The following is a 17,890-nucleotide window of genomic DNA, read 5'->3' on the forward strand; positions in this document are numbered from 1 at the left end:
CATTTAATGTGACGTTAATGCGATGTCAATGCGATTTTGACGTGGTGGTCTTGCATGTAGTGACAGCATCATAATCTCCAATGTGTTATAAATGAAGCAGAGGTGTGACCACATTAATGATATACGCGAATTCCCGAGAAAGGAGGCCCACTTGGCCAATTCACCGCCGAATATATCACAAGAACGATGAACTTAGACTGTTGCCTTGCGGTAATCGTAGCTGATCTTGGTGGGTGAGACACTCCATAAATACCGTTGGTAAAGTGAAAAAATTCATTACGGAAAAACAAACATAGTTATTTGTGTTGGACCCCGAAAAAATTTATTGAGGCTGTGAATTCAGAGGTAGCTCGACCAAATTAATGAATTCATACAAGTTTCTTTACAATAAATAATTAATGATCTCTTCTCTTTTAATTTATGTGCAGTTCAACAAGAAAATTGAATGTTGTATTTGGAATAATAGAATTTTTCTTTTTTAAATAGATAAAAACGTAAATTTCAAATTCACTCGGAGTATAGTATATTTATATAATATTTCATGTTCCAAACATATCTGGTTGGTTTTTTAAACAAAGAATTCCACTGCTTTTTAAGGAGCGTGCGAGGATTTGTGGAGACAATTAGTATCGCGTGGGCCTAAGAGTGGAATTTTTACGCACTGTGTTTAAAAATGGTTGGTGTATTTCGAATGATTATGTCTGAATTCCTTTGTTTTACGATGATATTGTTTTGATACTCGAACAAAGATTGGTGTATACTCGAACAATTCACAAGATTTGTCACTGAAATCACTACTTGAAAAAAGGTACCAAGTAAGGAATACATGATGCATGGCACCGGTGGCTTGTTTTGGCGAATTATTGCAATATATTCATGTGTAATATGATAAACAAATACATTAAAATGGGTAATTTATGATCAAATTAAAAATCAAATAAAAGATTTTTTTATATTTTTTATATCCCACCTCATTTATGTGATTGGATTATTCACCGAACTAGTCATGTCATAATCTGACAGAAATACTACAAAACATACATATGCATGCTTCGAAAAGAACCGGTGGCTCCTATCTTCTCTGTAAAAATGGATGGAAAATTTTTCTTCTCCCTATTCCTCACCATTTCTGTGTCTTTTTCTGCTGCTCTTCAGTATCAGACCTTCGAGCTCACCTCGCTTCCTACACCTCAGGATCTTTCATGGCTGATACAGAAAGACCTCGAACTCGGAGTTGGTGATGGGGCCTCACCAGAATCTGATGATACTTTCTCGCTGAACTTACACCATGTCGATAATCTTTCACCTGCTTCGAATGATACAAAAGAATCCCTTTTCGAGCTCCGTCTCAGACGCGACGCCGTTAGAGTGAAAGCACTGGTCACAATTGCTGCGGCCAACGCCTCAAGAAAGCCGCCGTTGTCGCGTGATTTTAGTAGCTCGGTGATTTCTGGACTTGGACACGGAAGCGGCGAGTACTTCACTCGCCTCGGGATAGGTACTCCTGCCAAGTATGTTTACATGGTGCTCGATACTGGAAGTGACGTTGTTTGGATCCAGTGCTCCCCGTGCAAGAAATGCTACAGACAAGCCGACCCGGTTTTCGACCCGAAAAAGTCGACTTCCTTCTCGGGAGTCTCGTGTGGGTCTCCACTCTGCCGCCTGCTCGATAATCCTGGTTGCACCGCTAATCGGCAAAAATGTCTTTACCAAGTCTCGTATGGCGATGGTTCTTTCACCGTCGGAGAATTTTCAACAGAAACATTAACATTTCGGCGGACGAGGGTAAAAAATGTCGCCCTTGGCTGCGGACACGATAACGAAGGTCTTTTCGTCGGCGCCGCCGGTTTATTAGGCCTCGGCCGCGGAAAACTATCTTTTCCCACTCAAGCCGGCCGCCGATTTGGTGATAAATTTTCCTACTGTTTGGTGGACCGGTCAGCTTCCTCGAAACCGTCGTATCTCATGTTCGGAGAATCCTCGGTCTCCAGAAAAGCCGTCTTTACTACATTGATAACTAATCCGAAGCTTGACACTTTCTACTACGTCGGCTTGAACGGAATCTCAGTCGGAGGGGTTCCAGTCCCCGGCATTGCATCGTCAACCTTCAACCTCGACCCGAGTGGCAATGGTGGAGTGATAGTGGACTCGGGCACGTCCGTGACCCGGTTGACCAGACCCGCCTACATTGCACTGAGGGATGCATTCCGTTCGGGGGCGTCGAACTTGAAGCGGGCTCCGGACTACTCCCTCTTCGACACCTGTTTCGATCTTTCAGGGAAGACGGTGGTAAAGGTTCCGACTTTGGTGTTCCATTTCACTGGCGCTGAAGTGTCTCTTTCGGCGTCGAATTACCTGATTCCGGTGGATAGCGAGGGGACATTCTGCTTCGCATTCGCGGGTACCACGAGCGGGTTGTCCATTATTGGAAATATTCAGCAGCAGGGCTTCCGGGTCGTGTTCGATTTGGCGGGTAAACGGGTCGGGTTTGCTCCGGGTAGTTGTGTTTAAATTTTAGAACCAATGCTAAATATTACGACGTTGTCCTACTAATGATTAGGGTTTAAGGAAGAAGAACAAAACAACGGTGACAGAGTTAGTAGTTTTATTGTTGTAATACAAAACCAAATTGATAAATTTGCAATCTAAGGAAGCTTGGTTTTCATTTTGCAGGTTTTGAGGATTAAAAAAATAGATTAGCAATTTGATATGGATTTTGTGTGATTCAAAATGTAATTCAAATCCTTTTCCGAACCAAATTGGAACTTCAAATCTATCAAAATTTGTCATTCCAAACATAAATTCATAAAATATGTTAGTAAATAAGAAAAAATATTTTTTATTCCAAACATAATTCTAATCGATCCATCTCACAAATTCACCACTTGAAATCTCATCCAACCTGATATATGAAAGGGTGTTCAAATTTCATTGGGAATCATGACTCTATGATATTATTTTATATGTGTATATGCGTGTGTATATTATATATTATATTTATATATAATATGTTATCCTGGTGGACTTGTCAGCGCAAAATTCAAAATGCCATGCAGATTACACCCTGTCCATGTAATTTTAATACTAAATAATCATGTCTTTAAACAAAAACATCTGACCTCTACTACATTTGTAAATGACTTGTTTATTACAAGTCTGAAAGACATTCCATGGCGCTATATACGCTGCTTACAGGTCTGTAATATTTGATTATCTTTTAGAAAATTAAAGTTTTATTGCACTGAATAATGTTAAAAAACTCTGTTGATATTATTAGTTTACGCTCAACGAATCGATCGATAGAAATCATGCAATGATCAGTATAATGTTAGAATTAGCTCTTCATTTAACATGTAGAGGCCCATAATCAATCTGATTGAGAGGAACAATGTCCAACAAATACGTAGCCCAAGCTCTTCCTTTTAGCCCACAACAAAGCGTCAGTTTTAAATTGATAAATTATTTTTTCTTTTTTCTTTCCTGTTCCTTTCTTATTGCGAGATGTAGGATAACGACTTTTGTCTACTGAGGTAGGGATAGCAAAGGTAGATTCAAGTAAGATTTCACATCATTCATTTCTATTGATGTTCATCGTATTCATATTTATCTTTGTCGGATATACAACTTTCATTCTTATCATCGTTGATGCTGCACGAAATTCGGGTGACCAAGTCATTATGAGAGAATATCCACTACTTCTGCGTCCACACCAGTAAATCTCGGGGTCGCCACCTACGTCACGATATGAGGTTAGTGGTGTCGGGAGATACCCGGCGAAAAATTCTCCAACACTCATGTTAGCAAACGCCTCAAATATGTACTCACAAAAGCTAGAGACTTTTGGAGCATATAATGAGATAATGTGAATGTGCCCATAAAATGGAGAGATAGCTCCTATTTATAGACTTCCATGATGGGCCATGGGCTTGAACCTCATGGGCTCTTTATTGAGCCTATTTTCCTTAAATAATGGCCCATATCAATTTTTACAACCTTAATCAATTTTTAATTATGTCAAACTAATATTCATAAAAATAAAAAATTTTCTAGACTAATACCCATCAATCGTATTTGATCGTCAAATGATCAAATATTTATAAAAATATTTTATTTGATATTTAGTTTGAAATCCATTATTAGTGAGCTTTGTTACGGTCCAACTATTTGATAATTTAATTATCGTAGATTTTAGTTCAAGTAAACATAATTACAAACCTAAAAATTTATCTTTTTTATAATTAAGTTGCAAAAATTATATAACATGTAATGTATGGGTTTTACTTATAATCATATAGTCCAGAATAAAATAAAATATTTACTCAATTTATATTAAGTTTCAATTGAATTTTTTTTTTCTAAATTACAATACTATTGCACTAATTCACTATGAAACATAAAAATTATAATTATTCGTCCAAATCATATGCTTTCAGTTTGGTTTTAAATTTTTTAAACATATAATAAATGGTTTGATTCGAATTTTTATATGAAATCGAAACAAAACCGAGTTAAATTTTAAATACTCTTAATCATTGAAACGTGCGGGACCCGGCAGCAGGAAGAGGGGCTGATCCCTCATTAACTTCGTGATTTATAAGTCCAACTAACACTACAGATTTAACATAAAAATTGGGTTCCAAGCTTTATATAATTCAGACGTACGTCAGTATAATTGTGTATTAATTGCAACCAAATAAACATGGACAACACAACACACTCTCACCGACTCAGAATTCAAGATGGTTAGGTTCTGAAAATGAATACTCTCATTTATGATGTCCGATCCCTGACAAACATCGCCCCATTAACCTTGTACCGAGCAAATGACTGTCACATGCATATTTACTATCAAATTCAAACATTCTATATATAATATAACATCTTTATTATTATTATTATTATTTTTAATAAAAAAATCTTGCTTAAGATTAAAACTACGGCTCAATACCTTAAAAGCTAGCTCAAAAAACCGACGTAAGACATTCAAAAACCACCTTTGAGGACAACTAATTAAGCTATTCATTAGCAGCATCTTCCCAACATATACATCTTCTAGTTATTTTCCTTTTTGTTCACTTCCATAATAAGCAGATCTCAGACCAATCATTGGAAAACCTACTCCAAAACAATACATAGATATGGTGCAATATCCCAATTAAGAGCTTTTTTCAAGAATGGATTCAAATGATATTGAATGCCTATCCAATACTGAAGCTTATACAAATGAAGATGAAATCTCTGCCTCTTCTCCAAAACCATCTCATGGTAATAATCCAGAAGTCACAAATGTCCAAGAACTTCTTGAATGCCCTGTCTGTACCAGTTCTATGTACCCCCCCATCCACCAGGTTTGTTTCTCTCCCTCTCTCTCTCTCTTTAGTTATAGCTTGGTTAGATAGTTTTCGATTTAACAGTTTCTGGATAGCTCTTTTGGGCAAAAGTATTAATAAAAAAAGCTTCATCTTAACAGCCAAAAACTATATATAGCTTCAAAGTAAATTATATTTTAAAACCAAGAATACTTATAAATCATGTTAGAGTTTCCAACATTGATCCATTACAGTAGCTAGCAATCAAGCCTCTAGAGAATATGAAAAGATGTCATACTTCAAGTATTTATCACATGTACAATTGGATTATAAAGAGATTTTTAGGGTTACAAGAAATGGATATGGAAGCACAATCCATAGGTGTTATATTTAAGTAAGTTATGGTGATACTATCTCATCGATCATTGAGTTAATGGCCGTAAAAGTTTGAATAATCTGTTTGTAATACATACCTAAAAGTTTTCCATGAATCTTATTCCGCATTATCCAGACAACCATCATGGATGAAATTGATTATAGTGTACAATTTGTCGTCGCAGAAGGAAATTTGAGGAGTCAAATAAGACAAATTCATGTCTTTTATGGCGACATCGTAATATTTTGTGACGACAAATTGTAGATGATTGGAAGAATGAAGAAAGAGGGATAATATATAAAAGGTCATGATTAAATTTAACCCAAAGTTTCGGATTCGAGACTTAATTATAATTAACCCTAACTTTAAAGAGATGATTGGATTATGGATACCAAGGAAGACATATGTCTTCAAATTTGTATTGAAAAATGGACTTTTCAATGATTTTTTTTAATTTTTTTTTTGGCCTTTTTGGAGAAGAAAGGTAAGAAAAGAGAATTATTAATTTCAAGAATATGGAGGTCAGTTTAATCCATTTTTTCGAATAAAATATGTTATAATCGAATGAAATATATATTATATAAATCTTATATTCGAAAAACCTATATATAAAAATCAGATTTTTACAAAATTGAGTGTGCGGTGCCTCCGTCGCGGATCCTAATATTGTTCGTTCCAAACTGGTTTTTGTCCTCTATTCATTGCCGTTCACCGATTTTGCTGTTTTTCTCGTTAACATGCATTTACGACTTTAAATTCCATATGTTTTTAAATATGTAGCCCTATAACAATTAATGATATAATTTTAACCTTAATCATGTCATTTAAACTTCGAATAATAGTTCTTCATTCGAAGAATCAATGAGCTAAAAAAGTCAATTTCGTATCGTTAAATTGCACAAACTACGTACATGCCGACGAATTTCTCGTGATATTAATTACGTCTGAAATAAAGTTCTGAAAATAAAAATCAACATTTTTAATCTAATTAATATAAATATGTTCCGACCAAAACGGGAATAGGCTAGGGTTATGATCTTATAATCTGATGATCGAGTCGATTCCATGATTATAAGTTCATTCCATACCGGACCAGGCCGGAATAAGGTTATATTATATACATTCTCAAGGGGTCTTTCTTTTTCCTTGATTTTAGTAAAATAATCTGTTTGTAAAGTATAATTAGAACTTTCTAATATTATGTAAGAAAAAAAATATAATTATTTCTCTGCAACGTACATTCAAAATATAATTTTCAACTATGTGAATTTAATTTCGGTATAATTTCATTTATTTGTGTTTGAGTCAGATGTTTTTTTTGTTCCGACATGCCAGCAGGATCTTTTTTCCTAATTTTTAATTAGTTATTAGTTTTTTTTTTTTTTTTTCCATTTTAGGTGTGACTAACAGGTGTAATGCTTATTTAACTATATTATATTTTTACTCTTCTAATTTTTATAGCTACAACAAAAGCATGTTGTTATGATTATATTTTTAGCTAAATCAACCTCAATAGTTAACTTAAGAATGGAATATTGTTTAAAACAATATATACAACTGTCAAAACGTAAGAAGGGAAGATTGAAACATTTAACATACCACGTCCATGAATGAACAACTAAAATTTGAAGTTTAACCGTGGCCCATATAACAGTCCAAGACATAACTTCAAACATTTATTATTGGTACTTGGACTTAACTCAACCCCAAAAACTGGCTCAAAGGGACTTAATGAAGCCAATGTGAGACATTTAACATACCTCCTCACACACATAAATGAACAACTGGAGTGTGAAATTTATAAGACATTATCGGGTGGCTCATACCGCACTCCAACACATAATGATGTGCATTTGTTCTAATATCATATTAAAATTGAGACTTGTATCTAACTCGACCTCAAAAGTTAGCTCAAGAGGAAATTGTCCAAGTCTATATATATAATTCTCAAAGACTCACTCCAGTTGAACGTGAGATATTTAGATAATGTATTTTCAATAATAAGAATTATCAAAATAAGAGTATGGAATAAAAGGGAAGGTGAAATATTTGATTGTTCATAACTAATGTACACTGAAAGGGAGTGCCTTTATATTTTGGACCACAAAGAATAGCTCCGCCCCATAGGTCGCGTGGTTTTGGAAAATAAATGCATCGAAAAATGTTTTGACATGAAGTTGATCATTACAGTGTCAAAACGGGCACACCCTTTGTTCTTCGTGTAAAGCAAAGGTTCACAACAAATGCCCAACTTGTAGACACGAGCTTGGTGATATAAGATGCTTAGCGCTTGAGAAAGCAGCCGAATCACTCGAACTTCCTTGCAAGCATTGGTCCCTTGGATGCCCCGAGATCTTGCCTTTCTATAGTAAGTCGAAACACGAAGCCATATGTAACTTTCGGCCTTACGACTGCCCTTATGCCGGATCGAGATGCTCGGTCGTTGGGGATATTCAGAGTCTTGTTACTCACTTGAGAGATGATCACAAGGTCGACATGCACTCCGGTTGCACGTTTAACCATCGCTACGTCAAATCAAATCCTGAAGATGTAGAGAACGCCACATGGATGCTAACTGTGAGTGTTTAATTTCTTGGTTTCTACCACCATCGTCAAAAAAGTGCATCAAACGTTGCATTTGCATTTTGACCCTTTTCTTTATCCAGGTATTTCATTGCTTTGGTCGATATTTCTGCCTTCATTTCGAAGCTTTCCAAATCGGGACGGCTCCTGTTTACATGGCGTTTCTTCGGTTCATGGGAGACGAGACGGAGGGGAGGAACTACCGCTACAGTTTGGAGGTCGGAGGAATGGTCGGAAGCTTATATGGGAGGGCACACCTCGCTGCATTAGAGACGGTCACAGAAAGGTTCGAGACTGTTACGATGGCCTCATTATACAACGAAACATTGCACTGTCTTTTTCCGGAGCGGACAAGAAAGAGCTTAGGCTTCGTGTAACTGGCAGAATATGGAAAGAACAAAGTAACCCAAATCAATCTTTGTAGTTTTTAGTTTTGGTCCATTATAGTGTTGCTACCCGCCAGCTGTGTATTCTACACACATGTTCTTCTTTATTAGCTCAAAGTTTGAGCTAGGGGTTTGGGCTCCAAAGGGTACCAAAAGTTTTTGAAAAGAGAGAGGATGCTAATAGGCTTGATATCTGAAAAACACGCGCGCGCGCTCGGCCCGGCCCGGCCCGGTGTGGTTTGGTTTGGTTTCTTGACCATATTAATCTTTTTGGACAAAATTCATTTAGAAAATATTTTTTTATTTTCGAAATAGTGTCTCATAGACCAAACAATGTGTCCTTAGCTTGCGTCCCATGTCCGAACCAATGCGTCTCAAGCACATGACCTTTGGCATAGAACCGTGCGTTCCCTGGTGTGTACACGTCCCATGGCTCATGTCTTCTGGCAGAAAGGTGTGACTTCTGAGCAGAACAGTGTGTCCCTTGGCTTATGACATTCACTCTATAAATGGTCCTCTGCAGACATTCGTTGCATACTTTTTTGCATCCTCATTTTGTTGCATCTGATTTCTTTTCAAAGCTTGAAAGTTCAAACATACTGTTGTTCCCTGCTATCCAGAATTTGTTGTGCTGTGCTTTCTGGATTAATTCGTTGTATCTTAGAGACGTTTTCCGTCAACGTAAAGCACTAGTATACGGGCAATTCGTCTTGCAGACAAAGGATATATCCTTGTCTCGACTTACTGTTATTGGTTGCTGCACGTTATTCAAAGTACCAACACATTCTTCGTCCATAATTTGATATCATGTGTGAGATGTATACTATTTTTGTATTATCTATTATGCAGCGTTTGGTAGGCCTGATTAAATAGGTTTGATTGATTTTGTCCAGCTCTATCCACTGCTTGGTTCATTTTCAATTAAACCCACCTAATCCACTCTGCACTGGACTAAAGTGTACTAGGCTACATAAAATAAACCCATGTCTCAGCCCATTATTATTTGTCCTGCTTTGTATCATACGATTTTTTCCTACAATACCCTTTCCCCCACCCCAGCAGCCCAGCATAAAAGTCTTCCCCCAAACCTGCAACAACGTACGAAGGAAGAAAGAAGTGTTTCCGTCAAATTTTCTATTCGCGTTCAAATCTTGTGTTAACAGGTTATTGTACTGTTTAAATTTCTTTTTTTCAACCTTGCATTTGCAGAGACGGTAGCTGATTTCAAATTTTATGAGGTTATATATTGGGATGTAGTTCGCGAAATTTTGCTACAATGTGAGGAATCTGTCACTGTGTCGGTGAACGTACTTTCTTTATGATTACCTTTTCTGCCGATTTTCTGATTTTTCTACTTGGTTGACATAGTTCACTTCATTCGTTTCATGTCTAGTGTTTGTGTTAGCCATGTTTCACGAGACCGTAGTATTTCTCCTTTGTAATTTTCTGGTTAGGCCGAACTTTTTAGTCGATTTCAATTTTTTTTTCCTGCTTATTCGAAAAAATGAAGTGAAGTCAAATTTCTCAACTTATTACTTAAGACGCTGTCGTAGGTCCGCATGTGAGAATCGATTATTAAAAATCGGTGCTTTCGGTGTATTTTTTGCTGATTTTATTGTGAAGAAGACTTGAAAGTCGACTTCAAAGAAGCAAATTTGGTTGTCCCGACCACATAAGACTGTACTCGTTACAATATATGAATTTGTACTGTGTTTTTGCATATGCAGTTTCATACACATTTGAAATTTAAATTTCTTTTGAAGTACCTTCAATCGATGACCATTATGCCTAGACGCATTCTACTTTTTGTGATGCTTCACCAAATCATGTGTCGATCCTTCTTGATTATGTTAATGCTGAGACGACAACGAGCGAAGTTACGTGCGAAACGCCTTGGCCAAACGCGTACAACAACAGTTAGGTACAACATGAGTGAGAGAATAAATGTGCAAATGAACCATTTGCACCGTATTATTGAAATAGGAGATGTACAATGTGTCGTGAACTTGCGAATGAATAGGAATGCATTTGCACAACTGTGTTACTTGCTAACTAATGTCGAAGGACTAGTCGACTCTACATATGTTCGTCTTGAAGAGAAAGTCACAATGTTTTTGTCCATACTTGCCCATCACAAGAAAACTCGACTTGTTGGTCATGACTACATACGTAGTGCTCATACAATCAGCACCCATTTCCATCAAGTGCTCCGATCAATTCTGAAATTACATCCTCTACTACTGGTGAAACCATCCCCTGTCGATGATGCTTGCAGCAACGATTCATGGAAATGGTTCAAGGTAAGATGTGGAACAATGTTAACTAAAACTTTCCGACTACTGTAGTTATGTTGTTCTAGTTTTTTAGGAGATGTACTTGTCGCATTTGACGTTGAATACTGTTAAATGTTCGAAACCTGATTTGCGCTTATGTTTTTTGTTACGATTAATTCAGCCGTCATATTTAGTTTTCATATAATTACAGAAATTGGATTGTCATGCTTTGCCAATTTTATTATCTGCGTAACTAGTTGCATGTACTATTTGCAGGAGCTTTCCTAAGGCTATTGCAACTTCCTAATTATGGATAGTGGAGCAACTTCTGAAAGTTGTTTGGCCAAAGCCAAAAAATGTGATAAGACAAGACGTAGTTGGACTGAACGTGAAGAAGAGTGTTTGATACAAGCATTGAAAGAGGCTACCACACAAGGTTGGAAGAGCGGCAATGGTTTCCGGCCCGGCTACTTAGCTTTTCTCGAAAATCGTCTGAAAGTTTCATTCCCTGACACAAACTTACGGGGCAACCCACATATTAACTTGAAGGTGCATGTTTGGAAGAAATTGTAAGGATCTCTTGTGACAATATTAAGTAAGAGTGGTGTCGGATGGAACGACACAGAGAAGACCATTAAACCCTCAAACGACATATGAGAATCACTAATTAAGGTATTTTTTTGGTTTCACATGTTTTCCAATTATGTTCGTCATAAAAAAGGTTATTGGTCGTTGTATTTTTATAACTATTTGTAGGTAGACAACACTGCACGATCAATGAGACACAAAAGGTGGATGTATTACCATGATTGGTGCGAAATATTTGGTAATGATCGGGCTGTTGGAGACAAAGCTGAACATTTTGCAGCTGCAGTTCAAGAGGTGCTTACAATGACACCTGAATTACCCAACAATGTAGGTATGAGCCTCGATGAAATGTTTTCTGTTGACGAGGGAGGTGCTGAGTCAACGTCCGTCTCTCTAACACCATCGTCGCGACCAACGTCAACTGCAAAGTCCAAGGGTAAAAAAAGGAAGCAGGTGGATGATGATGATGATGCGATAGTGAAAGCCATAAATAATTTCGCCATCATAACGAAAGATACGATGACGGACCTCATCAAACAACTTGCGAAAGAAAAAGATGTCGAAGACGAGAAGATGTGCAATGCACAAGACAAGGTGATAAAGGTCATGGAAACCATTCCAGAGTTGACCGAAGACGAGAAAGTTACTGTTATTGAGTTCTTGGTGGACAACCCTGCGAAGTTATCGCTGTTTCTGCGTCTCGGTGATGCCGGAAGACTGACTTTAGCGCGGCGGTTGCTTAAATGAAGTTGATTCAATGCCTTTAGCTGCGGGACTTTTTGCGTATTTTTTTGTTGCCTCGCACTCTTTTTTGGGACGTAATGAGATTTTGTTTCAATGTCAAACGTTGTAACCCTTCTGTTGACACAATTGTTGTTACGTATAAACTTGTAATGAAGTCATTTTGGTCATTTTTATTAGTGGTCTGAAATTTATTAACACATCTATACCAAGCAAACCATTCTGCTCATGTCTTCTGAGATTCATATGTTGCGTTTCCACAATGGTATAAAAAAACATACTTCCATTTTGTAAAATTATGAACAATCACAACCTGGAGATTGTTCTCAATGTAGTTCTGTACATTGCTTAAACATGCACTCTGTTACCTAAACAATTATGTGGTGCTCCAAGTTGTTTAATTGTTACTCCTACGTAACTGGGATATGCAGGTAAACAGCAGAAGTTAATAACAATAGATGGAAGTTTAAGCATTGTCATACAACAGAAAACTTCATAAGTTAATTACACATACCAGTGTGGTACACCAGCTGACCAAAGTAGTCTTGCAACCTATCCACCTACTACATATATACACGCACAATACAATCCAAAAGTTACAAAAGGGTGGTTGCAAGACCGCATAACTTACGGAGCAAAGTAACAGGTTTAGCCACTAGAGTCGTCGGAGGTTTCGATAAAAACAACCGGCACAGAGTTATCAATTGCAACACGCTTCTTCCTCGAGCTACTCTCTGCATTGCAGCCACGTTTCTTGGTAGTTAAAGGCTTCATTAATTCTTTGTAGTAAGACTCGGCGACAGGGTCAAAACGCGTTGTGCGACCAGCTGGTTTCTTGGACGACACCGTTGGAGACAAACAAACCGTTTTTTTCGTAGTTGTTTGTTGTAGAGGTTTATCAGCACCTTCAACTTCTTCATCTGATAACATGGATACCACAGGTATTTTGTACTTGCTCGTCACAGACACATCAGAGTGGGTTGGGAAGGTGACAGACATTTTTTGGCCTACAAATAAAGTAGATATGTTAATCTCATATGCACCAATGAATCGGACACCAACCCCTTAAGTACAACACAAGAAGCATTTATTACACACAAATCTACCAAAATTAATGTCATATCCTCTTACATATCAAATTTAAGTGATTGGACATTTTAGGGAATATAGGTCAAACACTACACATATGCCTTCATTATCATTCTGTATGTGACATTAAATTAAGCAGAGAAACGTAACGTGACAGAAAGTAATGAATTGTGTTTTCAGAAGAGCATTGAAAGCTTATGTAATTACATACCTTAGGCTGCAGCATAGTGGAACTTTCAGATTACTTCATTTCTTACAGCAACTGAATGGCAACGAGGAAGCACAAGTCATCAACACTCCTGCACCTTCATCCCTGCCAAGTAAATGTCCTCTGCCGTATGGGAAATCCTCTACAAACAGCTTTGGAAATGAGTATATGTAAAAATGTTAAACAAAGTAAACATCTGAACATGAAAATTTGGGTACCTTTATGTCTTCTTACCGTTGCCTGAATACATCCTGTGGATGGGGTTACTAACATTGATCGGTGTAGGTAAGAAGCCAAAGGTAAGGATGATCGTGGAATGTAAATTATATTGGACAGCACAATCCAAACTAAAAATAAATGTAGTATAATAACAACCGACAATGTAAACTAATAACATTGATCGTGGATTGTAAATTATATTGAACATCACAATCTAAACTAAGATGAAATGTAGTAAATTATATAACTAACATTATATTGCACATCACACTGTAAATTATATTGAACGTCACAATCTCTGTTGAACATCACAATCTAAACTAAAACAAAGTAGTGACAACAAGAACTCAATCACATTTACGGTAGCAAAGAACACGGTCTTCTCCAATTTGCACCCACATATTACATAACAATTAACCTACACGTAATATTATTCACTTAGAAATTATAATAACAAGCATGAAAAACATCGTTAAACACAGTAATAGGCATAAGCATCCAAAACAACAACAAACTTGTTCAACAGTTAAAGGTGTGTGCTCCACTGCATTATTTGGTATCCCGGATGTTGTCGATGGCATAACCGACTCCGTGGTAACATGTTGTTTCGTGTCAATTGTTTCGCCATTTTATTCACAGTCGAAGATTGTGAACAAGCTGTTTCATTGCATGCTTGTGTGTGCCGGCGAAATGTTGCAGGACAAGTGGGATTTGGTGACGAATTTGAACCCATTTCATATTTCGATGATGGTTCATTGTTCCAATGTACTTTTTCCACATCATACTCATCGTACCAAAAGGATCGGTTTCGATGTTTCAAGCCGGCAGGACATATAAAATAATAGTGCCTCGGCCGGGTTGAGTGTTGACCAGCTTGACGTAATAGCATATACCCATTCCCGCACTCGCATTGTGGTGGTGCCTTTACATCCATGAAAACTATGGAAAAGATGAATTGAAACAAATTTAAAATTTGTCACTGAGGTACAGACATGCCCTTGCAAAAAAGTTCTACAGTATTAATCCCTACGCAACTACAGCATATTTTGTATAACACATAAAAAGTATTACATCTCTGAAATTCTAGAGCGAAGATGGAAATTATCTCTTAAACGAACGAAATTTGAGGAAAACAGGGTTGTTGAAAGCGCAAACACATATTTTCTCAACATTTCAGAGAAACAGTGAAGTTCAACCTGAAATACTCACAATTTTCCTTCGATTTCGAACGAGTATGAACGTGAACAAGCCAAATTTGAATCCTTGGGATGTTTGAATCACCTGGAACACATCACGATCCACACATTTTGGGGAAGAATTTTGGAGAAGAATTATCACATCTAAGCGGAGATGTTTACGGTGAGGCGTCCTAGGGTTTTCTTGCAAGATTTTTGGTGGAGGAGCGTGTTCGACGGAAATGTGAGGTTAGGAGCAAAAAGTGGGTCTGACTTTGAAAATTAGGCAAAATATGTGAAAGGATATTTTGGGTAGTACAAAGATAATTTATTAGTTAATCATGCCCTTCAAAATCAAACCAAACAAGACAATGTCTTGAGCATACCATACAAACCTGTAAATAATCATTTTTCTTATCATTTATGTGCTAATCATTCAATAATCCTATCACTTGAACCAAACATAGCCTTATTATTTTAGAAAAAAATAAGTACAATGGAAGCTGCTACGTCAACAGCAGAAACCTAAAACAGTCCCACGCGTGGTCTCAATCATGACCTCACACTTGACTCCACTCACAACTCGGTGAATGAACACCTTCAGCACGCGAACTTTGCCTTCCAACTTCATGCGAGTCTGTATCTCCATCGGCGTCCCATCCGCGGCATAGCCTTCCACGGGATCTCCGTTACTACCTTCGCCGATCGCCGCTTTCAACGGCGACGACAACGGATACTTCTGCAGATTAAACTTCGCCGAGATTTTCTGACTCCCGCTGCCACCGATTCTTCCAGCGGGGATGAAAACGATACCCACAGGCTGGCCGGAGTACACGAGCTGTCGTAGTGTGAGAACTCGTCGCGGTTAGGATTTGTTACGGTGAGGTATTGGAAGAACTCGAAGTTGACAGTGCCGTTTGAGATGGAGAAGGTCGGGAACTGAACGGCGTTAACAGCGATTGCCGGTTTCTTGGGCTTGAATACGAAGAAGTATACGGCCAAGGCGGCGGCGCTGGCGAGGAGGAAGACGGTAGCCACTACACATGATGCTAGATTAGTACGGCCACCGCTGGATTTGGTATAGTGAGGATGGTTAAGGCTAGATCTACGAAGATTTTGATTCTCGTTCATTTTTATTCCTTAGATTATATTCGATTAGACAGCAGACAGACATAGGAGGGAAGAAAAGAGAGGTTTAGTGGGTTTTCAATAAAGTAAGAGTTTTTACTTTCACACAACATCCTGGGTTGTTATAATATTCAACAATTCATAAAAGACCGTGGGGTTTATTGTCACATACTTATTTTAATAACATATTTCTTTCATCTGCATTTTTTTTAACATTAAAACTCATTATTTATGCGTCTCACATTCCACTCAATCATCTTGAAATTTTTCATATTAAAAAATATGTTTTACGATATTTAAATCATTATTCTAATTTTTAAAAATAATCTTACTTTTTAATAAAATAATATTAATGTTATTTAAATATTTTTATTAAATAAAGTAGATGTTCGAAAGAAATACCACGACAGAAAAATTATTTAAACAAGACGTGAACACGATTTATTTAAAATTACAACATAATTATGAAATTGACATGAAACAATAATTAAGAATAAACCACACTTTGATGAAATTAAAAATAACATATGAAATACTCATTCACATATTGTTGTTGTATTGCCCCCCGGATATGCTCAACTAAGTCTGCGCGAAGTTGGTGATGAACTTGAGTGTCACGTAGCTCATAACTTGTCCGAAGATAATCCTGAAATCCTCGGTTTGAGCCATGGATAAGTTGAGCGAGTTCGTCACCTTCATCGTTGTACCAATTTGTCACGTGACCTCCCTCATCCTCAACAATCATGTTATGCAAAATAATGTATGCTAATAAGATTTGTTTTAACTTTTTCCTATACCAATAATGAGCTGGACCCTTGACAATCGCCCATCGAGATTGAAGCACCCCAAATGCCCGTTCGACATCATCAGCATTTGGCCTTCTTAAGTACCTATCACCAAATATTTCAACCACGTATTCACAGAACTTGAAAAGGCACTTGATGACAGTTGATTCACTCATACGTAGGTACTCGTCAAGATGGTCGGCGGGGACTCCGTAAGCCAGTTGACGAATCGCAGCTGTGCATTTTTGTAATGATGAAAACCTTTTTCTTCGCACATCATCGTCCCTCTGTTGAAAAAATATTGAATGATTCTCTAATGCATTCACTATGCTGAGGAATAACTCTCTTCGCATTCGAAATCGGCTTCGAAATATTTCATCATGACACACCGGGTTCGTAGAGAAATAATCATTGACGAGCTTCTCATGCCCGGCCTCACAATTTCTTTGGATGAACCTTCTTCTTATGCGTGTTTCTCTTCTCTGACTTGATTCCATAAGTTGTTGGTGTTGTTGAAGTACTAATGACATCATTTCTTCAACCGAATCAAAAGCTTGCTCATCGATTTCAACATTGACTTCGTCTTCGCTTGTCGAGCTGGAATTTGAGCTAGAGTTGCCTGTAGAATGAGACATTTTTGGAGGAAACATGTTTTAGCATATGTGTTTGCGAAAGAGTATGTTAGTCGAACGAAACTCTCTTCGCACAATGTGTCTATATATATTGTTTTTCTCATATAATGGCTACTTTGCAACGGCTAGTTTCCAACGACTATAATAAAAAGTTAAAAAAAGTAAAAATAAAAAATAAAAAAATCCAAAAAGAAAAAAAAAATTAATTTAAAAAAAATAAAAATCAAAAGAAACCTGAAAAAATAATAAAAAATATAAAAATACAAAAGGAAAAAAAATTAATTCAAAAAGTTAAAAAATTAATAAAAAATCCAAAAAAGCCTAAAAAAATTTTAAAATTAAAAAAGATTATGCAATGTATGGGACCCACAATAAGAGTGGGCATTATAATGCCCCAT

At 37.1% G+C, this 17,890-nt stretch overlaps 3 protein-coding genes and 2 pseudogenes across 3 annotated transcripts; 3 read left to right on the plus strand and 2 right to left on the minus strand.

Annotated features, from left to right (window-relative positions):
* The first annotated feature begins 1,009 nt into the window (after nt 1-1,009).
* On the plus strand, nt 1,010-2,665 carry LOC142527881 (aspartyl protease family protein 2-like). Its single transcript, XM_075632866.1, has one exon. The coding sequence runs from the start codon at nt 1,048-1,050 to the stop codon at nt 2,509-2,511; it is 1,464 nt and encodes a 487-aa protein (XP_075488981.1). The 5' UTR covers nt 1,010-1,047; the 3' UTR covers nt 2,512-2,665.
* A 2,298-nt stretch (nt 2,666-4,963) lies between these two features.
* Nucleotides 4,964-8,809, plus strand: LOC142527766 (E3 ubiquitin-protein ligase SINAT3-like; annotated as a pseudogene).
* A 693-nt stretch (nt 8,810-9,502) lies between these two features.
* LOC142527206 (uncharacterized) lies at nt 9,503-12,432 on the plus strand. The gene is made up of 3 exons (XM_075631943.1): nt 9,503-9,817; nt 11,204-11,599; nt 11,684-12,432. Exon 3 carries the CDS (start codon nt 11,705-11,707, stop codon nt 12,260-12,262), a length of 558 nt encoding a protein of 185 aa, XP_075488058.1. The 5' UTR covers nt 9,503-9,817; nt 11,204-11,599; nt 11,684-11,704; the 3' UTR covers nt 12,263-12,432.
* Nucleotides 12,433-15,303: 2,871 nt separating this feature from the next.
* LOC142526975 (uncharacterized) lies at nt 15,304-16,257 on the minus strand (annotated as a pseudogene).
* A 332-nt stretch (nt 16,258-16,589) lies between these two features.
* LOC142526074 (uncharacterized) lies at nt 16,590-17,495 on the minus strand. Its single transcript, XM_075630345.1, has one exon. The coding sequence runs from the start codon at nt 17,493-17,495 to the stop codon at nt 16,590-16,592; it is 906 nt and encodes a 301-aa protein (XP_075486460.1).
* Nucleotides 17,496-17,890: the final 395 nt, after the last annotated feature.

The sequence above is a fragment of the Primulina tabacum genome, chromosome 15 (genome assembly GCF_025594145.1).
Source record: "Primulina tabacum isolate GXHZ01 chromosome 15, ASM2559414v2, whole genome shotgun sequence".
NCBI classification, from domain to species: domain Eukaryota; kingdom Viridiplantae; phylum Streptophyta; class Magnoliopsida; order Lamiales; family Gesneriaceae; genus Primulina; species Primulina tabacum.

What these genes read in the sequence shown, in the direction of transcription:
- LOC142527881 (XM_075632866.1), top strand. Translation starts at nt 1,048, where the DNA reads ATGCTTCGAAAAGAACCGGTGGCTCCTATCTTCTCTGTAAAAATGGAT.
- LOC142527206 (XM_075631943.1), top strand. Translation starts at nt 11,705, where the DNA reads ATGAGACACAAAAGGTGGATGTATTACCATGATTGGTGCGAAATATTT.
- LOC142526074 (XM_075630345.1), bottom strand. Translation starts at nt 17,495, where the DNA reads ATGTCTCATTCTACAGGCAACTCTAGCTCAAATTCCAGCTCGACAAGC.